Here is a 20,854-nt window from a genome sequence, read left to right on the forward strand (position 1 = left end):
GAGTGACGCAGCAGCAGCAGCAGCAGCAGCAGCAGCGCCGCCTCTTAAGACATCAAAATCACTTTAATGTCCTCATTAAAGATTCTTTCCATGCAGGTGTGTCCTAGTTTGTGTGTCCTAGTTTGTGTGTCAACAAGCGAAGCGGCTAGCGGCTAACAAGCTAATCAGCCGCTATCACCTAGCAAGCTAGCAGTCTTCAAAGACAAAATGCAGAGTAAAGAAGACAACAGAAGGCGTCAATAGAGACGAGGGAGAATAGAAATAAAAAGACAACAAAATAAAAACACTCAATTTTAAGCATGAGAGAAAAGAGTCTCAACCTGGATTGAAACCCGTTCACACTGACTTCGCCCTAGGACAGCTGGGAGAGGCTCCAGCAGACCCGCGGCTGACCTAGGGTGACCCCTGCCTTCGCCCTAGGAGAGCTGGGAGGCTCCAGTAGACCCCCAGCTGTCCTAGGGTGACCCCTGCCTTCACCCTAGGACAGCTATACCTGAGCTCGGGAATAAGCAGGTATAGAAAATGAATGAATCAATGAATACATTAGTGGTTCTCAAAGTGAGGTCCGAGGACCACCAGAGGTCACAGAAAGCCCAAAAGCCTATGCCTATTGTTGTTGTAATACATATAAATATATAAAATATAAACTGTTCTTTATTACAAAAGTGCGATGCAAATGATCTGAACTTTAAATATCAAAAAAATGCAAACCTGAGTAAATGGAATAGTTAAGGCCAAATCAAAAGAAAAAAATGCCACAATATATAATATAAAACATTTAATGGTGGTGTAACAAACCAAGGTTTTTTAATGTGTAGTGTCTCTTCTGGTCCACCAGATGGCACTGTAGTTCGCAGACTGTTGTGTTGTAATTTGCGTTTAATTTCTTTGTTTGTCTATTGTCGGAAATGAGTCTCACCGGAAGAGGGGTCAGGGTCAGGGTGAGGGTCAGGGTCAGGGTGGTGGACCGGGCAAAGATTTCAGTATGTCCTGGAAACACGCTGCTAACACATGCAAGACGGCATCGCCCCAATACGCCACTGGAGGTAGGGAACAACTTCTCCCGTAACCCAGAGTCCGGGAAGAAGAGGGTTTGGAAAAGTGGTGGATGGGAAACATGTTTTGTGATTGAAGCTCCAATGATTCTTGAATTATAAATAAAACACAAGAAGTTTGCTCTTCTCCCTCCCAGGTGTCTCCTAGCACGTCTCTTTGTTCCTTTGTCCAAACACTGAATCCATATTGTCTGTCCTGAGCCGAGACATCATGAAACCATCACAACCACTGACCTGTGCGACCTTGACCTCCACTGACCTTTCATTTCTGCTGTTGTAACACTTTGATTAAACACCCGGCTCTGACGTTCTCTTCTCCCATCCTCAATGACAGGAAGTGGAGGAGGCCACTGGGCTCCCACCCTGGGCCAGCAGGGGGCGCTGATCTTCTACTCTGGTCCCCCAGTGTACAGGTGAGCTCCCCAGTAGATGCAAGGCTCTGTGGTTCTGGCGGTTCTAGTGGTTCTGATGACTTGTCTGCTTTAATTGTAATGAGCATGCAAACGGTGACACAATAACGTATTATAAAAAAGAAATAATAATAATTAGAGTCTGTTAAAGTAAATAGTCTGCCAGAATAGCAGCAGAGCATCATGGGATTTGTAGTATTAGCAGCACATACGCTACATCATGTGCAGGGCAAAGTTTGATATCTATACAATGAACTCCTAGAGCTCGGTGCCTGCTATTATTATCATTACTATTATTATTATTATTATTATTATTATTATTATTATCATTACTATTATTATCATTACTATTATTATTATTATTATTATTATTATTATTATTACTATTGTTATTATTATTACTATTATTATTATTATTATTATTATTATTATATTTGCTTTGAGAATTGTGTCTACCTCACATCAAATCAGATTGTATTTGTGTTGCACCTTTTTGACAACCATTAACGTAAAATAAAGATTGAAATAAAACAGCTTTAAAATTCCCCTCCTCCTCCCAAACACGTGCCGGTTGTTAAGTGTGTTTAATAAAAGGTGGTGTGGATCCACTGCATCAAAGACAGCACTCGGACCCAGCAGCACCGGCACTGTGAGTTTATGTGAGTCCACATTACACCTGATGCTCTCTGTGCTGGGCTTCATTCAGAACCATCAGAACCACACTGCCAGTGCTCTGAAGTACTGCTGAACAGTGGCAGAAGAAGGAAATCAAGAAAGAGACGAACGATAGAGGGCGCTGCAGCGCCGATTGGGACAGGGATAGTGGAAGAAGAAGAAGGAGGAGGAGGAGGAGGAGCCTCCTTGTTGTTCGCTCAGTCGGTGCCGGTCAAACGCGACCTGGATCGCGGTTTCGAAACGAACCTTGGGTCAAAGTCGCAGCAGCGAATGGGGTTTGACGAGTTCTGCGGTCCGGACACTTCCGGTCTGTTCTGGGTAACTGTCCCTGTGTGGGGTTCTACCGGCTTCTTCTGTCTTTATTGCGTGTGTGTGTGTGTGTTTTAATGTCACGTGCGAGCACAAACAGCAACATTACGATCCGCCTCCGTCACCTCGCTTTAATTTCCGGGGTTCGCTCCGCGTCATAACGACAACAGCGTGGCCGGTTCCGTCCAGTTTGGTGTCGTTTCGTTGTTTAAACGCACGCACGCCAGACCCGCTGACGAGTGTCATCACCAGCCCCCCCCCCCCTCCCCATTCGTGTCACAGGCGAACATGTGCAGCAAATCTGCGCTAAATATAGAGCCGCGCGTGCCCGAGGGATTCGGGAACAAAACGCACAAAACCCGCAAAACCCGCAAAACCCGCACCCGCGTTTCTTCTGCGTCCAGTTGATTCATGAGAAATAAAATCATAGCGCCCCGCTGAGTCCAAACCTCTGACTGCGCGTGTGTGTGTGTGTGTGTGTGTGTGTGTGTGTGTGTGTGTGTGTGTGTGTGAACTGGACCAGGACTGGAACCGCACCTGGTCCAGCACCACCCCGGACTTCAGCCCCTGCTTCCACAGCACCGTCCTGCTGTGGCTGCCATGCTGCTACCTGTGGACCTGTGGGCCCGTTCACCTGCTGCACCTGCGCTGCCACCACCGCGGCTACATCTGCATGACCCGCCTCAACAGAGCCAGAACCGTGAGTGTGGACCGGTGCTTCTGTGCTTCTGTGCTGCTTCCACTCTTGCTTCTGGTGGTGATAGAAAGTCCTGGACCTGAACCCACAGTCCTGCGCCGCTCCAGTTCCCAAGACCCCTGACCCCACCCGACCCGACCCGACCCAACCCAACCAAATACAACTATATATACATATACACACACACACCTGTATATAGGTACAATATTGCCTTTGCTAGTCAGAGTAGTTTTATGTTAAGATATTGAAAGCTGTTCTCCAGTGTTCCCCAGTGTTCCCCATTGTTCTCCAGTGTTCCCCAGTGTTCTCCATTGTTCCCCAGTGTTCTCCATTGTTCCCCAGTGTTGTCCAGTGTTCTCCATTGTTCCCCAGTGTTCCCCATTGTTCCCCAGTGTTCCCCAGTGTTCCCCATTGTTCTCCAGTGTTCCCCAGTGTTCCCCAGTGTTCTCCATTGTTCCCCAGTGTTCCCCAGTGTTCCCCAGTGTTCCCCAGTGTTCTCCATTGTTCCCCAGTGTTCCCCAGTGTTCTCCATTGTTCCCCAGTGTTCTCCATTGTTCCCCAGTGTTGTCCAGTGTTCTCCATTGTTCCCCAGTGTTCCCCATTGTTCCCCAGTGTTCCCCATTGTTCCCCAGTGTTCCCCAGTGTTCCCCAGTGTTGTCCAGTGTTCCCCAGTGTTCCCCAGTGTTCTCCAGTGTTCCCCAGTGTTCTCCATTGTTCTCCAGTGTTCTCCAGTGTTCCCCATTGTTCTCCAGTGTTCCCCAGTGTTCCCCATTGTTCTCCAGTGTTCCCCAATGTTCCGTTGATGTGACGGTGGACTTGAAGGTTCCTGGTTCTGGCTCCTCTGCAGGTCCTGGCTCTGCTCCTCTGGATCGTCTGCTGGTCAGATGTTTTCTACACCTTCTGGGAGAGAAGTGCCACCAGCAGAACCTCTGCTCCAGTACATCTGGTCAGTCCAACACTGGTCGGCGCCACCATGGTGAGTTCAGCCCCCCCCCATCAACCCATGAGATCCCCTGAAAGCCTCAAACCTTATTTGAAGTGTGTGTGTGTGTGTGTGTGTGTGTGTGTGTGTGTGTGTGTGTGTGTGCGCGCGCACCTCCAGCTGCTGTGTGTGCTGGTGATCCAGTACGAGCGGATGAAGGGGGTCCAGTCTTCGGGGGTCCTGCTGGTCTTCTGGCTGCTGGCAGTGCTGTGCGCTAGCGCCACCTTCAGGTCCAAGGTCCTCGCTGCTCTCAGCCAGGTGGGCCTCATTCCCACTCTGCCAGGGGGAACACTGGGAGAACAACCAGAACCCAAGGTTCCGTGTGATGCAAACCCCTCGGTTCTCTGTTCCGACCCTGCAGAGATTTGATTGGATGTTTGGGTTTGGGTTAGGGTTAGGGTTCTGTTTCATTGGGTTTGGGTTTGGGTTCTGATTCATTGGGTTTGGGTTTGGGTTCTGATTCATTGATGCAGTGTTGCTTCTTTGCACTGCGTTGTTGCTGTGGGATTACACATCGTGCAAATAATAACACAATATAAAAGATAGCGTCTAAACCTGGGGAGTCAAAGTCAAACACTGAGTGGGGTCAAAGGTCAGACACTGATGTTGACTGCAGTGGTGTTCCTCCAGAGAGCAGTGAAGCTCCTCACTGGGTCAGGGTTAGTCTAAACCTGACCCTGACCCTGAGCACCACAGGCTGCAGGTGGAGCAGAGCTTCATGCCACACAACCAAAGAGCTCAAACAAGTTGTGTGTTTGCTGCCTTCAGATCTCAATTCTAAACAGGAAGCTTTTCCACAGGCTGATAATACATTTCAAAATAAAATAACAGCAATAAAGCAATGAAGTAATGATGCACCTGTGGTCTCAGGTGCAGGAAGCCCGTCAGTCATTTCAAGAAGCTGCCTCGCTAATTAATGCCTCACCTGTCCGAGTGTGGAGGCTGCTGGTCTTCTGTAGAGTGTACCCATGGTTGATGGTTGATGGTTGATTATTGATGGTTGATTAGCCCGGGACAGCGTTGGAGTGGAGGAACCTGACCTTCTACCTGTACTACGCCCTGCTGCTGGTCTCCCTGGTCCTGTCCTGCTTGACTGACCAGCTGCCTCTCTTCTCCAGGGCCGTCAGCGCTGCGGTGAGTCTCTCATGCTCCTTTAATACTGCTGCTGCTGCTGCTGCTGCTGCTGCTGCCTAGCAGTGCTGCTGCTGCTGCTGCCTAGCAGTGCTGCTGCTGCTGCTGCTGCTGCTGCTGCTGCTGCTGCTGCTGCCTAGCAGTGCTGCTGCTGCTGCTGCTGCTGCTGCTGCCGCTGCCTAGCAGTGCTGCTGCTGCTGCTGCTGCTGCTGCTGCTGCTGCCTAGCAGTGCTGCTGCTGTCCAGCAGTGCTGCTGCTGCTGCCGCTGCCTCAGCGGATGCTCGGTCAAATGCGGAGAAGAAATCCTTGGGGATGTCGCTTAGGCTTTAACTTTTTTTTCCATCATGACTCTTGTGTGGAGGTGCTAAACCACCGAGGCTACAATGACAACACAAGTCCCTTTGTCAATGCAAAGGACTGAAACTAAGTCAAGGTTCCTCTGTTTCTAGAACCCGTGTCCTGAATCGGAAGCTTCGTTCCTTTCCAAGATCACGTTCTGGTGGATCACCAGGTGAGCACGGGGTTCCTTCTCCAAGCTGATGTGGTAATGATATAAAAGTAGAACCCCAAGTATGTCTTGTGCAACCACAATAACTACAATCTAACTACTACTCTAACTACAATGAACTCCTCCACTCCCTCCCCAGGTTGATGAGGACGGGCTTCCAGCGCCCCCTGGAGGAGAAGGACCTGTGGTCCCTGAACCCAGAGAACTGCTCTGAGAAGGTGGTCTCACAGCTGGTGGCCCGCTGGAACTCGGAGACTCAGAGCACCAGAAGGTCTGTTAGCGTGTTAGCGCGTTAGCGCCACCTGTCGTCAAGGAAACAGTCGTCGTGTGTGTAGAAATGCTGGAGCAGCAGTGTGTGTGCAGTGTGGGGGGGTATGAGGCCCATAGTAAAAAACACAGCAACCTAAAGCAGTGAATCCACTGTGTTGGTTTTCAGTGCTGTGTTGTTTCCCAATGTGGAATCAATGAAATACATCAGAAAATCCAAGCAGTGCTTTACCTTCAGGATTGATGATAGAATTACTGTTATTAGTATTAATATTATTAGTATTAGAGGCCTCCCGCAGGCTTCTGCTTGTATTCTTGATTTTGATTTTTCTTCTATTTAATGATTGGCATGTACTCTCTATTGTACGTGCTGGCAGAGTTCAATGTGTTGCTGTAATGCTGGGAATCCCCACAGTGGGACCAATGAAGGACGAGCTCATCTTCTGTTGGCAACATTTGCATATTTGTGTTGAGTAACGATCAGTAACGATTAGTAACGATCAGTAACGATTAGTAACAATCAGTAACAGTCAGTAACGACCAGTAACAGTCAGTAACGATCAGTAACGATCAGTAACAGTCACTAACGGTCAGTAACAGTCAGTCACTAACGATCAGTAACGATCAGTAACGATCAGTAATGATCAGTAACAGTCAGTAATGAGTAACAGTCAGTAACGATCAGTAACGATCAGTAACAGTCAGTAACTAACAATCAGTAACGATCAGTAACAGTCAGTAACGATCAGTAACAGTCAGTAACTAACAGTCAGTAACGATCAATAAAGTGGTTCTGTTCGCTGTTGTGAAAGCTGAGCTGCAACTCTCTTCTTCTCTCTTCCTCTCTCTGTCTCTCTGTCTCTCTCTCTTCTCTCTCTCCCTCTCTCTCTCTTCTCTCTCTCCTTCTCTCTCTCTCTCTCCCTCTCTCTTCTTCTCTCTCTCTCTCACTCTCTCTTCTTCTCTCTCTCTCTCACTCTCTCTTCTTCTCTCTCTCTCTCACTCTCTCTCTCTTTCTCCAGAAGGAGCCACAAGTCGTTGTTCTCCACCAAGCCGGCCGCCCCAGCAGAGAGTGGAGGAGGCCCGGCGTTGGAGGAGTCTGAAGTTCTGCTGCTGAAGAAAAGTCGGAGCGGCGCCGAGCCGTCCCTGCTGAGGGCGCTGTGTCTCACCTTCGGCCCGTACTTCCTGGTCTCGTGCTTCTACAAGGCAGTCCAGGACGTCCTGATGTTCACCGGGCCGGAGATCTTACGGCGAGGACCGGCAGCGCTTCCTTAGAATCTCTAACCCTGACCCTGACCCTGACCCTAACCCTGACCCTGTTGTGGGTCTGCAGGCTGCTGATCCACTTTGTGAGCGACCCTGCGGCTCCTCCCTGGCACGGCTACTTCTTCACCGCGCTGCTCTTCCTCTGCACCTGCCTGCAGTCGCTGGTACTGCAGAAGTACTTCCACGTCTGCTTCGTCTCGGGCATGCGCCTCCGCACCGCCATCATCGGGGCCGTGTACAGGAAGGTGCGCTCTCATTGGCCTCCACCAACACTACAGACACACCTGAGGGGAATCCCCTCAACCCCTCAACCCCTGATCCCCTGATCCCCTCAACCCCTCAACCCCTCAACCCCTGATCCCCTCAACCCCTGATCTCTAAGTCGCTGTGCCCTTCCAGGCCTTGGTGATCAGCAGCTCAGCTCGCAGCTCCTCCACGGTGGGCGAGATGGTCAACCTGATGTCTGTGGACGCCCAGCGCTTCATGGACCTCATCACCTACATCAACATGGTCTGGTCGGCCCCCCTGCAGGTGGTGCTGGCCCTCTACTTCCTCTGGCAGGTAGGATCATCCACGTGCCTGCACACTGTGTGTGTGTTGTCTGCACTGAGCAGCGACAGTGAGGAGCGATGCTGCGACCTCAGGACCACAGAGGTGGACCCAGTACAGTGCCAGGGACCTCAGGACCACAGAGATGGACTCTGTACAGTGCCAGGGTGCAGTTAAGGCGACTGGACTCACTGCACCCCTCTGCTTGAAGAGGACCAGGACGACGGCGTGTGGTGACCCTGAGACCCTGAACCTCCTTCCTGTTCCTGCGTCCTTCTAGAATCAGATTCCAGGCCAACACCCGGATCCTGGACCTCTGTGCTGGTCTCCTGGAGCCCCTGGCAGTCCAGTAGTTCTGCTGGACTTCTAAGTGTTGCTGTGCCTGTGTGAAGGATGTTGTTTTATTCCTGTTCCCTTTCTTCTCATGCAGAACTTGGGTCCGGCCGTGTTGGCCGGAGTGGCTGTGATGGTTCTGATGGTTCCCGTCAATGCCGTCATTGCCATGAAGACCAAAACCTACCAGGTGAAACACAGTTGTGTATCATAAGATGTTGTTGTAAGTATGCTGATCCATTCAGCGCCCCCTGGTGTTGGAGCTCAAGAGGGACCGAACCGGGCCACTGGGCAGGACCGAGTGACTCGGGTGTCCGGAGCCTCACACTGTGTACGACTGTGGAGACTTGTTCATTAAGTACTGATTCATCTGCTGTCCACGAGCACCAATCAGAAAGTTCTGCACTGTGCTTCATTTTAACGACCCGGGTCATCAAACAAACTCAAGGTCGCATCAAGGTCTGCAGTTTAATAATGGACCTTTTCTAACCTAGCATAAAACCGCAAGTGTGCAGTTCGCACAATAAAAAGCTCAGTGTGTCACAGTGCTCGCGACTCACTGACGCACTGACTCACTGGACTCACTGACTTACTGGACTCGCTGACTCACTGGACTCACTGGACTCACTGACTTACTGGACTCGCTGACTCGCTGACTCACTGGACTCACTGACTCACTGGACTCACTGACTTACTGGACTCACTGACTCACTGACTCACTGACGCACTGACTCACTGGACTCACTGACTTACTGGACTCGCTGACTTACTGGACTCACTGGACTCACTGACTCACTGGACTCACTGGACTCACTGACTTACTGGACTCGCTGACTCACTGGACTCACTGACTCACTGACTCGCTGACTCACTGGACTCACTGGACTCACTGACTCATTGGACCTGCAGAGGCAATGTTGCTATCTTAACGTTGTGATGTTGAGTTTGCGTTTCCTTTTGAATCCTCGGCTCGCAGACGATGATGAGTTAATAATAAAGAGTCAGTAAGTGGGATGTATTTCTCACTTCCACACAGTAGTGGGCCACTTGCAAGCTCTCCATGCAGTGTGTGTGTGTGTGTGTGTGTGTGTGTGTGTGTGTGTGTGTGTGTGTGTGTGTGTGTGTGTGTGTGTGTGTGTGTGTGTGTGTTGCCATTGATGAACACCAGGCTGTGTTACCAGGTGGCTCAGATGAAGGACAAGGACAGCCGCATCAAGCTGATGAATGAGATTCTGAATGGGATCAAAGTTCTCAAGCTGTACGCCTGGGAGCTGGCCTTCAGAGACAAGGTGTCCAAGATCCGGGAAAGTGAGCTGAAGGTGCTGAAGAAGTCCGCCTACCTGGGAGCCATGTCCACCTTCACCTGGGTCTGCACACCTTTCTTGGTGAGCGCCTTTCAATCCAATGCATGGAGGCCAAACAATCAATCTGTTCTTTGTCATCCCAAAGGGTTAGGGTTAGGGTTGACCCTGACCCCGACCCTGACCCTGATCCCGACCCTGACCCTGACCCCAACCCTGATCCCGACCCCTACCCCTAACCCACCCCTACCCTTTTTCATTGGCCCCTCAGAGACAGCATTGGTTTTCTGGTTTTCCACGAGTTCTGTGGTACTGTGGGCCAAATTTGGCTCGCGGGCCAGAGTTTGACACCTATGCGTTGACGTATGGGGCAGATAATTGAGCCACTGCTGTAACTGTAATCTGCCCCCCCCGCCCGCCCTCAGATGATGAACCCTTGCTGTCGCCCCCTGCTGTGTGTGTGTACAGGTGGCCTTGTGCACCTTTGCAGTGTTCGTCCTGGTGGATGAGCACAACGTGCTGGACGCCCAGAAGGCTTTTGTGTCTCTGGCCCTCTTCAACATCCTGCGCTTCCCTCTCAACATGCTGCCCATGGTCATCAGCAGCATGGTGCAGGTGAGACACCTGCAGCCCCGCCCTCACATTCACTGCTGTAGCCCCGCCCTCACATTCACACCTGCAGCCCCGCCCTCACAGTCACACCTGCAGCCCTGCCCTCACATTCACTACTGTAGCCCCGCCCTCACAGTCACACCTGCAGACCTGTGGCTTCTGCTGCTGGAGTCTCACCACCGTGTGTGTGTGTGTGTGTGTGTGTGTGTGTGTGTGTGTGTGTGTGTGTGTGTGTGTGTGTGTGTGTGTGTGTGTGTGTGTGTGTGTCCCCAGGCCAGTGTGTCCCTGAAGAGGCTCAAGGTGTTTCTGTCTCATGAAGAACTGCAGGAAGACAGTGTGCAGCGAACTGCACTGGTGGGCAGTGAGTGTCTGCAGTGTACAACACAATACAATGCAACACAATACAATGCAACACAATACAATGCAACACAATACAAGGCAATACAATACAATGCAACACAATACAAGGCAATACAATACAATGCAACACAATACAATGCAACACAATACAATGCAACACAATACAAGGCAATACAATACAATGCAACACAATACAAGGCAATACAAAGCTTCATTAATCCTGCGAATGCCAAGAGAAGCAACATGATTGGAATTGTAAAGAATGAAATTTAATATTGAAGCATTCATAAGAATGAAAGGAGATCTTTGCATTGAGTGGACAGTGGGATTATTATTATTATCATTATTATTATTATTATTATTATCATTATTATTATTATTATTTACACTTGCCTGCATGTATATGCTGACATAGTGAGAAGTGTTTTCACTGCACCTGCATGAAGTGTGAAGTGTTTGAGAAGAGGATTCCATTTCGCCTGATGCCTGATTTTCAGATTGTTTTTCTCAATAATGTCAACGTCCTCACGCGTTTCCTTCTTCATTCACTGCTTCCACTGCATTCACTGCTTCCACTGCATTCACTGCTTTCACTGCTTTCACTGCTTTCACTGCTTCCACTGCATTCACTGCATTCACTGCTTCCACTGCTTCCACTGCATTCACTGCTTCCACTGCATTCACTGCTTCCACTGCTTCCACTGCATTCACTGCTTCCACTGCATTCACTGCTTCCACTGCATTCACTGCTTTCACTGCTTCCACTGCATTCACTGCTTTCACTGCTTTCACTGCATTCACTGCATTCACTGCTTCCACTGCATTCACTGCTTCCACTGCATTCACTGCTTTCACTGCATTCACTGCTTCCACTGCATTCACTGCTTCCACTGCATTCACTGCTTCCACTGCATTCACTGCATTCACTGCTTCCACTGCATTCACTGCTTCCACTGCATTCACTGCTTCCACTGCTTCCACTGCTTCCACTGCATTCACTGCTTCCACTGCATTCACTGCTTCCACTGCTTCCACTGCATTCACTGCTTCCACTGCATTCACTGCCTTCACTGCCTTCACTGCTTTCACTGCTTCCACTGCTTCCACTGCTTTCACTGCATTCACTGCTTCCACTGCATTCACTGCTTTCACTGCTTTCACTGCATTCACTGCTTCCACTGCATTCACTGCCTTCACTGCTTTCACTGCTTCCACTGCATTCACTGCTTTCACTGCATTCACTGCTTTCACTGCTTCCACTGCATTCACTGCTTCCACTGCATTCACTGCTTCCACTGCTTTCACTGCCTTCACTGCCTTCACTGCTTTCACTGCATTCACTGCCTTCACTGCTTTCACTGCTTCCACTGCATTCACTGCTTTCACTGCATTCACTGCTTTCACTGCTTCCACTGCATTCACTGCTTCCACTGCATTCACTGCTTCCACTGCATTCACTGCTTCCACTGCTTTCACTGCCTTCACTGCCTTCACTGCTTTCACTGCATTCACTGCCTTCACTGCGCGCCAACAAGTTGAAGGAAGGTTGTGCATCGTCTTTCCTCTCGTCTCTTCCTTCCTGCAGCATCTTACAGTGTTTCAGTGGTCGATGGAGCCTTCAGCTGGTCCGGGACTGAATCCCCGACGCTCAAGAGGTACGTACGTCTTCGCCATCCTAACGTGCGTCTTCGCCGTCCTACACAGATGGTGGATTTCTCCTTAGAAAACCTTGTTCATTCTGAAAGTGTCAGGTTCTGAATGTCCTTGTTTCTCAGACAAAGTTCTTGACCTTTTTTCTTTGAAGGTCATCGTGTGTTTCTGTTTGAAATCTGCATGTTTCGCTATTTACAGTGAACGTATGCACTGTGTACACTGTGTTCACTGCTGAGCACTTCTGGTTGGTGCCAACTGCATTGCATTGCTCTGGAGCATGTGCAGTGTTACAGAGCAATGACAGACAATCTAATCTAATCTGAGTCTAATGTGAATCCAATGTGAATCTGATCTGAATCTAATGTGAATCTGGTCTGATTCTAATGTGAATCCAATGTCCCTCCATTGTGTGCAGGCTGAACCTGAGCATCCCAGACGGCTGCCTGGTGGCGGTGGTGGGCCAGGTGGGTTGTGGGAAGTCGTCGCTGCTCTCGGCTCTGCTGGGAGAGATGGAGCGAACGCAAGGCACCGTCGCTGTCAAGGTGACTGCACTCACTCACTCGGCCCCCAGGTGGCGCTGTCGGGAAAGCAAAGTGTGCTACTGACGCTACCAAAGCTGTTGAAAATATTCCACCTGCTCCCCACAGACCAGGTGTGGGCAAACTACGGTTAGGGGGCCATTTGTGGCCCGTTAAGCTTTCCAATCAGAACCATCGACTGCATCGCTTCAGAAATGCATCCCATAATTATTTTGAAACTGGAGTGCATTCCAGAAGCTCAGCGTTCTTACTTTGACTCGGGTGAAGGAGTTGAATCACTGCTTTGACTCGGGTGAAGGAAGTGAATCACTACTTTGACTCGGGTGAAGGAGTTGAATCACTGCTTTGACTCGGGTGAAGGAGGTGAATCACTGCTTTGACTCGGGTGAAGGAGGTGAATCACTACTTTGACTCGGGTGAAGGAAGTGAATCACTGCTTTGACTCGGGTGAAGGAGGTGAATCACTGCTTTGACTCGGGTGAAGGAGTTGAATCACTACTTTGACTCGGGTGAAGGAGTTGAATCACTGCTTTGACTCGGGTGAAGGAAGTGAATCACTACTTTGACTCGGGTGAAGGAGGTGAATCACTGCTTTGACTCGGGTGAAGGAGGTGAATCACTACTTTGACTCGGGTGAAGGAGGTGAATCACTGCTTTGACTCGGGTGAAGGAGGTGAATCACTGCTTTGACTCGGGTGAAGGAGGTGAATCACTGCTTTGACTCGGGTGAAGGAGTTGAATCACTACTTTGACTCGGGTGAAGGAGGTGAATCACTGCTTTGACTCGGGTGAAGGAAGTGAATCACTACTTTGACTCGGGTGAAGGAGGTGAATCACTGCTTTGACTCGGGTGAAGTAAGTGAATCACTGCTTTGACTCGGGTGAAGGAGGTGAATCACTACTTTGACTCGGGTGAAGGAGGTGAATCACTGCTTTGACTCGGGTGAAGGAGGTGAATCACTGCTTTGACTCGGGTGAAGGAGGTGAATCACTGCTTTGACTCGGGTGAAGTAAGTGAATCACTGCTTTGACTCGGGTGAAGGAGGTGAATCACTGCTTTGACTCGGGTGAAGGAAGTGAATCACTACTTTGACTCGGGTGAAGGAGGTGAATCACTGCTTTGACTCGGGTGAAGTAAGTGAATCACTGCTTTGACTCGGGTGAAGGAGGTGAATCACTACTTTGACTCGGGTGAAGGAGGTGAATCACTACTTTGACTCGGGTGAAGGAGGTGAATCACTGCTTTGACTCGGGTGAAGGAGGTGAATCACTGCTTTGACTCGGGTGAAGGAGGTGAATCACTGCTTTGACTCGGGTGAAGTAAGTGAATCACTGCTTTGACTCGGGTGAAGGAGGTGAATCACTGCTTTGACTCAGGTGAAGGAGGTGAATCACTGCTTTGACTCGGGTGAAGTAAGTGAATCACTGCTTTGACTCGGGTGAAGGAGGTGAATCACTGCTTTGACTCGGGTGAAGGAGGTGAATCACTACTTTGACTCGGGTGAAGGAGGTGAATCACTGCTTTGACTCGGGTGAAGGAGGTGAATCACTACTTTGACTCGGGTGAAGGAGGTGAATCACTACTTTGACTCGGGTGAAGGAGGTGAATCACTGCTTTGACTTTAGCAGAATGTCCTCAGACTGGGAATGCTTATCGCCCCCTTGTGTCTGCTGCAGGGACTGGTGGCCTACGTTTCTCAGCAGGCCTGGATCCAGAACTGCACGCTGAGGGACAACATCACGTTTGGCCAGCAGAGGGCAGAGAGTTGGTACCAGCAGGTGGTGGAGGCCTGCGCCCTCCTGCCCGACCTGGACCTCCTTCCTGCTGGGGATGAGACCGAGATCGGAGAAAAGGTGCGAGAAAGAGGAAACGACCGTTCCAGAGAGAGATGGCTCAATAGAACCCAATAGAACCCAATAGAACTCAATAGAACACAATAGTATAGAACTAAATAGAACTTAATAGAATAGAATAGAACTCAATAGAACTCAATAGTACTAATTAATTAAAACAAAATAAAGAAAAGAAATATAGAGTGAGAAAAGAATATTATATATATTTACATCATATGGACAGTTGGATTATTTTAATAATATTGACTTCCATCAATTCATCAATTGCAGGCTTGTGTTTCTTTCTCTTTGTTTCAATCACTTCTTTTCTTTCATCTGGAATCAGCAAGTGGGCGTGGTTACAATTCCTACATGTTGGGCCAGACGCTTCAACTACTGCTGGGTTCTTTTGTTGCTACTGGGCTGTGATGACTGTGAGAACCTAGCAGGGCCGTTCTAGTGTGAGACCAGGGCCCTTAGGGACAAAGACCTGTTCTAGTGTGAGACCAGGGCCCTTAGGGACAAAGACCTGTTCTAGTGTGAGACCAGGGCCCTTAGGGACAAAGACCTGTTCTAGTGTGAGACCAGGGCCCTCAGGGACAAAGACCCGTTCTAGTGTGAGACCAGGGCCCTCAGGGACAAAGACCCGTTCTAGTGTGAGACCAGGGCCCTTAGGGACAAAGACCTGTTCTAGTGTGAGACCAGGGCCCTCAGGGACAACGACCCGTTCTAGTGTGAGACCAGGGCCCTCAGGGACAAAGACCTGTTCTAGTGTGAGACCAGGGCCCTTAGGGACAAAGACCTGTTCTAGTGTGAGACCAGGGCCCTTACGGACAAAGACCTGTTCTAGTGTGAGACCAGGGCCCTCAGGGACAAAGCCCAACCAAAGCCTGGCGTACCTTTAAACCCAGGAAACCACGTTAGAACAAAAACATCTGGATGTTGAAAACCTTGTGAACGAACAAATCCACACACGGTTCCTTTGAACGCCCCGATCATCCTGGAAGGTTGCAACAAAACACATCATCATCATCATCATCATCATCATCATCATCATCATCATCATCATCATCATCATCATCATCATCATCATCATCATCATCATCATTATTATTATTATTATTATTATAAACATTGCAATTGCAATGCTGGGTCTGTGGTCCTGGTGGCAGACCTGCTCTGCTCCACAGCTGCTCTTGGCTGAGCCTGAGTCCTGAATGAGAAACACCCAACAAGCAGAGTCTGGTGTGAGTCTGGCTTAAGCTTTGTGAGTCTGGCTTAAGCTTTGTGTGAGCCAACCAACAACGTGTCAACTAAAGCAACTCTATGAATGAGCCCTTGAAGCCTGTTGTTGTCTTCTCCTGGTGTGGCTGTGTTGCGGTGGAAGGGGGTGAACCTGTCTGGGGGCCAGAAGCAGAGGATCAGCCTGGCCCGGGCCGTCCACTGCGACCGGGCCGTCTACCTGCTGGACGACCCGCTGTCGGCCGTCGACGCCCACGTAGGGAAACACATCTTCGACCGAGTCATCGGCCCGCAGGGCCTGCTGAGGGCAAAGGTCAGGCTGCTCTCACCTTGCTTGTGTGTGTGTGTGTGTGTGTGTGTGTGTGTGTGTGTGTGTGTGTGTGTGTGTGTGTGTGTGTGTGTGTGTGTGTGTGTGTGTGTGTGTGTGTGTGTGGATGAATTGCAACTGTGGTGCTTCATGGTGAAATGCTGGGAACCACAGTGGGTTGTAACAACATTCTGTGTGCAGACCCGAGTGCTGGTGACCCACGGGCTGAGCTACCTGCCCCAGGTGGACCTCATCCTGGTCATGGTGGACGGGGAGGTGACGGAGACGGGCTCCTACCAGCAGCTCCTGGACAAAGACGGTTCCTTCGCAGAGTTCCTACGAACTTATGCCGCTGGTGCTGCTGGTTCTGCTGGTGCTGCTGGTGCCGCTGATGCTGGTGTTGCTGGTGCTGGTAAGCCCAATGACATCAATGGTAAAATAACATCACACTATGAGTGTATTGATACATGTAAACTTACGTGTGTACTTGTACTTCAATGCGATTCAATTCCATGATTGACCTTTGACCTTTGTGTTGATGCAACTCTTTGAACCCGAGTCTCAGGGAACGACCGCTAGTGGTTCTGATGTTGGACTCTGCTGTAACATTGATACAACAGAACCCAACCAGCTGCTCTGTAACGCCCTCTCTTTGTTCAGAGTCTCCAGCCAAAGAAACAGACGGCGGCAGTGCGGCTGCTGCTGCAGGGTGAGAGTAACACAGTTGTAACACAGTTGAAGTTACAACTGTGTTACAACTGTGTGTGTTATAATAACACACACAGTTGTAACACAGTTGAAGTTACAACTGTGTTACAACTGTGTGTGTTATAATAACACACACAGTTGTAACACAGTTGTAACAGTTGAAAAGTTTTGCATCCTCTTTGTCTCAAACGTTGATGAACAGCATATGACCAAAGATTCTTAGCAACAATAATAATAATGATAAGCATTTGAATTGAGTTGGGTCGGTGGACCAGCGGTGGACCAGCGGTGGACCAGCGCTGGTCCACAGCTCCTCTGCTGGCTGCCTGACTTCCTCATGAGAAGCTTTGGGTCTTCGGCCCTGGCGTGGGACTGGCTCTGACTTCAGCAGCCTCAGCAGCCAATAGGAGTTGACGTAACAGTGTGATAGGGCTGGGCCACAAGCCCCTCCCCTTTTTCTGACCCACCTGTCAGCGCTGCTCAGTTTTGCCTAAAAGCCAATCAGAGACGAGATTAGTTGAGCTGAGCGGCTCCATTCTGAGACTCTGTGTTTCGAGCTCAGCCAATCACGGCTTGGCTTGCTTGTTTGTTTGTTTGTTTTTCAAGCTCGTTACTTTGCTGTGATTGCCTGGCAGTGTTTGCTACTGCAGGTGATTGTTGTCTTTTGTCCGCAGTGTGTCTGAAGCAACCCTGACCCCAACCCTGACCCCAACCCTGACCCCGAGCAGTCGGGACAACAAGCAGCCCGCTGGAAAGTCCCAGAATGCCGAGGTGGGAAAACTGATGGAGGCTGATGTGGCTCGGACCGGACAGGTGGGTGAAGAAAGACTCTTCTTCCTCTCTTCTTCCTCTTCTTCCTCTTCTTCCTCTCTTCCTCTCTTCTTCCTCTTCTTCCTCTCTTCCTCTCTTCTTCCTCTTCCTCTCTTCTTCCTCTTCTTCCTCTCTTCTTCCTCTTCCTCTCTTCCTCTCTTCTTCCTCTTCTTCTCTTCTTCCTCTTCCTCTCTTCTTCCTCTTCTTCCTCTCTTCTTCCTCTTCTTCCTCTCTTCCTCTCTTCTTCCTCTTCCTCTCTTCTTCCTCTTCTTCCTCTTCCTCTCTTCCTCTCTTCTTCCTCTTCTTCTCTTCTTCCTCTTCCTCTCTTCTTCCTCTTCTTCCTCTCTTCTTCCTCTTCCTCTCTTCCTCTCTTCTTCCTCTTCTTCTCTTCTTCCTCTTCCTCTCTTCTTCCTCTTCTTCCTCTCTTCTTCCTCTTCCTCTCTTCCTCTCTTCTTCCTCTTCTTCTCTTCTTCCTCTTCCTCTCTTCTTCCTCTTCTTCCTCTCTTCTTCCTCTTCTTCCTCTCTTCCTCTCTTCTTCCTCTTCCTCTCTTCTTCCTCTTCTTCCTCTTCCTCTCTTCCTCTCTTCTTCCTCTTCTTCTCTTCTTCCTCTTCCTCTCTTCTTCCTCTTCTTCCTCTCTTCTTCCTCTTCCTCTCTTCCTCTCTTCTTCCTCTTCTTCTCTTCTTCCTCTTCCTCTCTTCCTCTCTTCTTCCTCTTCTTCTCTTCTTCCTCTTCCTCTCTTCCTCTCTTCTTCCTCTTCCTCTCTTCTTCCTCTTCTTCCTCTCTTCTTCCTCTTCCTCTCTTCTTCCTCTTCCTCTCTTCTTCCTCTTCTTCCTGAGCTCAGGCTCTCCAGGGTCAGCTGGAGATCCTGAGCTCGGGCTCTGCCAGCTGTCAGACGCAGGCTGTGCGGTGACGTGACGCGCTAACGCCGGCCTCCTCTTCCTCAGGTCAAGTTGTCGGTGTTCGGGGCCTATTTGAAAGCCATCGGAGTGTTCCTGTCCTGCACCAGTCTCCTCCTCTTCCTCACCCATCACGTGGTCTCCCTCTGTTCCAACTACTGGTTGAGCCTCTGGACCGACGACCCCGTGGTCAATGGGACGCAGCCTCATAAACTCATGAGACTGGGAGTGTACGGCGGTCTCGGTGTCACTCAGGGTGAGGAAGAGTGTGTTGACGGCAAAGTCGACAAAGTCTGAGACAAAAGTAAAATAAAAAATAAAATCTCAACATCGACTTCCAAAGCCGAACGGCACGAACACATCACGACGCTGGAGGGAATGTTTTTATTGATGGTTGAAGGTTCCAATCCCACCACTCAGACTGATCCTCCTAACCCTAACCCTGACCCTGACCACCACTCAGACTGATCCTCCTAACCCTAACCCTAACCCTGACCCTGACCACCACTCAGACTGATCCTCCTAACCCTAACCCTGACCCTGACCACCACTCAGACTGATCCTCCTAACCCTAACCCTGACCCTGACCCTGACCCTGACCACCACTCAGACTGATCCTCCTAACCCTAACCCTGACCCTGACCACCACTCAGACTGATCCTCCTAACCCTGACCCTGACCCTGACCACCACTCAGACTGATCCTCCTAACCCTGACCCTGACCCTGACCACCACTCAGACTGATCCTCCTAACCCTAACCCTGACCCTGACCCTGACCCTGACCACCACTCAGACTGATCCTCCTAACCCTAACCCTGACCCTGACCACCACTCAGACTGATCCTCCTAACCCTGACCCTGACCCTGACCACCACTCAGACTGATCCTCCTAACCCTAACCCTGACCCTGACCACCACTCAGACTGATCCTCCTAACCCTAACCCTGACCCTGACCACCACTCAGACTGATCCTCCTAACCCTGACCCTAACCCTGACCACCACTCAGACTGATCCTCCTAACCCTGACCCTGACCACCACTCAGACTGATCCTCCTAACCCTAACCCTGACCCTGACCACCACTCAGACTGATCCAGACTGATCCTCTGCACTCTGTAATGTGTTAGGGTTAGGGTCAGGGTTAGGCTTAACCTAACCCTGACCCTAACCCACTTTATTGATGCCAAACTGGGAAAGTGAAGCAGCAGCTGGTCTCTCCTTGTCGGCCTCCTGCTGCGTGCAGGTGCGGCAGTGTTCGGCTACTCTCTCAGCATCTCCATCGGAGGCATCCTGGCGTCGCGCTGCCTGCACCGCTCCATGCTGCACGACGTCCTGCGCTCGCCCATGTCCTTCTTCGAGCGGACGCCCAGCGGGAACCTGGTCAACCGCTTCTCCAAGGAGATGGACACCATCGACGCGGTCATCCCCAGCATCGTCAAGATGTTCATGGGCTCCATGTTCAACGTGTTGGCGGCGTGCGTGGTCATCCTGATCTCCACGCCGCTGGTGGCCGTCATCGTGCCCTTCCTCGGACTGCTGTACGTCTTCGTGCAGGTGAGTGACTGTATTTCACCATCTTCATCCCTGGAGGAATCCATTCACCGTGGAGAGGAGGAGATAGGGGGCGTCGCCGAGGCAAAGCCACGAGGTTGAGCTGAGTGACAGAGACAAAGTCAGCAGTTTGTGTAGCAGTGAGTCAACATGAGACTCTAATGAGTCTCCTCCCCTGGAGTGACTCCTCCCTCTGCAGAGCTGAGATCACAGACAGTGGCCTGCAAGAGGAATAGCTCCTCCCACTCCACTGGTGGAGCACCTCAGAACAAACAGACATGAGAAAACCAAGCAAGGCCAGCGGGAGAAGAACGCTGAGACACAATGAGATGCACACACAACCTGGACCTGGCACTGTGGCCCAGGTTCCAGCCTGGCACTGTGGCCCAGGTGGCCCAGGTTCCAGCCTGGTGCTGTGGCCCAGGTGGCCCAGGTTCACAGGTGGTTTCTTTCCACTGCAGACGTTGAGTGGTCTTTGTGCTTTGTGTCCCAGAGGTTTTACATCGCGACGTCTCGCCAGCTCAAGCGTCTGGAGTCGGTGAGCCGCTCGCCCATCTACACCCACTTCAACGAGACGCTGCTGGGCACCTCGGTCATCCGAGCCTTTGGCGAACAGGAGCGCTTCATCCATCGCAGCGACCACTTGGTGGACTGCAACCAGAAGGTTTACTACCCTAGCATCGTGGCTAACAGGTTAGCAGCAGCGCTGCAGCAGTGCACGTGGTTGAGAGTATAGAAAATGTACAAATCCTAAAGAAGTTGACGATCTCTCTCCACTTCCTGTCCAGGTGGCTCGCAATTCGTTTGGAGTTTGTGGGGAATCTCGTTGTGTCGTTTGCAGCTCTGTTTGCCGTCGTAGC

At 50.5% G+C, this 20,854-nt stretch overlaps 1 protein-coding gene across 2 annotated transcripts in view; it reads left to right on the top strand.

The window, feature by feature from the left end:
- Positions 1 to 2,298: 2,298 nt before the first annotated feature.
- The window catches only part of abcc1 (ATP binding cassette subfamily C member 1 (ABCC1 blood group)), a 21,740-nt gene continuing 3,184 nt past the window's right edge, over positions 2,299 to 20,854 (top strand). Inside the window, exons 1-25 of one of the 2 annotated variants that reach the window (XM_076016963.1) lie at positions 2,299 to 2,458; positions 2,973 to 3,149; positions 3,994 to 4,122; positions 4,249 to 4,386; positions 5,137 to 5,262; positions 5,709 to 5,770; positions 5,907 to 6,038; positions 7,054 to 7,281; positions 7,365 to 7,542; positions 7,697 to 7,858; positions 8,277 to 8,369; positions 9,361 to 9,564; positions 9,949 to 10,095; positions 10,366 to 10,453; positions 12,038 to 12,107; positions 12,521 to 12,647; positions 14,322 to 14,498; positions 15,865 to 16,032; positions 16,228 to 16,459; positions 16,687 to 16,735; positions 17,409 to 17,547; positions 18,490 to 18,697; positions 19,687 to 19,997; positions 20,488 to 20,687; positions 20,783 to 20,854. The exon at positions 20,783 to 20,854 is cut by the window's right edge and continues 55 nt beyond it. In XM_076016963.1, coding sequence (XP_075873078.1) covers positions 2,411 to 2,458; positions 2,973 to 3,149; positions 3,994 to 4,122; positions 4,249 to 4,386; positions 5,137 to 5,262; positions 5,709 to 5,770; positions 5,907 to 6,038; positions 7,054 to 7,281; positions 7,365 to 7,542; positions 7,697 to 7,858; positions 8,277 to 8,369; positions 9,361 to 9,564; positions 9,949 to 10,095; positions 10,366 to 10,453; positions 12,038 to 12,107; positions 12,521 to 12,647; positions 14,322 to 14,498; positions 15,865 to 16,032; positions 16,228 to 16,459; positions 16,687 to 16,735; positions 17,409 to 17,547; positions 18,490 to 18,697; positions 19,687 to 19,997; positions 20,488 to 20,687; positions 20,783 to 20,854 — 3,665 coding nt within the window. In that variant the 5' untranslated portion in view covers positions 2,299 to 2,410. The remainder of the gene's footprint in view (positions 2,459 to 2,972; positions 3,150 to 3,993; positions 4,123 to 4,248; positions 4,387 to 5,136; positions 5,263 to 5,708; positions 5,771 to 5,906; positions 6,039 to 7,053; positions 7,282 to 7,364; positions 7,543 to 7,696; positions 7,859 to 8,276; positions 8,370 to 9,360; positions 9,565 to 9,948; positions 10,096 to 10,365; positions 10,454 to 12,037; positions 12,108 to 12,520; positions 12,648 to 14,321; positions 14,499 to 15,864; positions 16,033 to 16,227; positions 16,460 to 16,686; positions 16,736 to 17,408; positions 17,548 to 18,489; positions 18,698 to 19,686; positions 19,998 to 20,487; positions 20,688 to 20,782) is intronic. The other variant, XM_076016964.1, reaches the window with a different exon arrangement.

The sequence above is a fragment of the Nelusetta ayraudi genome, unplaced genomic scaffold (genome assembly GCF_046127955.1).
Source record: "Nelusetta ayraudi isolate G7.1 ecotype Tasmania unplaced genomic scaffold, CSIRO-AGI_Nayr_v1 ptg000252l, whole genome shotgun sequence".
Classification (NCBI taxonomy): domain Eukaryota; kingdom Metazoa; phylum Chordata; class Actinopteri; order Tetraodontiformes; family Monacanthidae; genus Nelusetta; species Nelusetta ayraudi.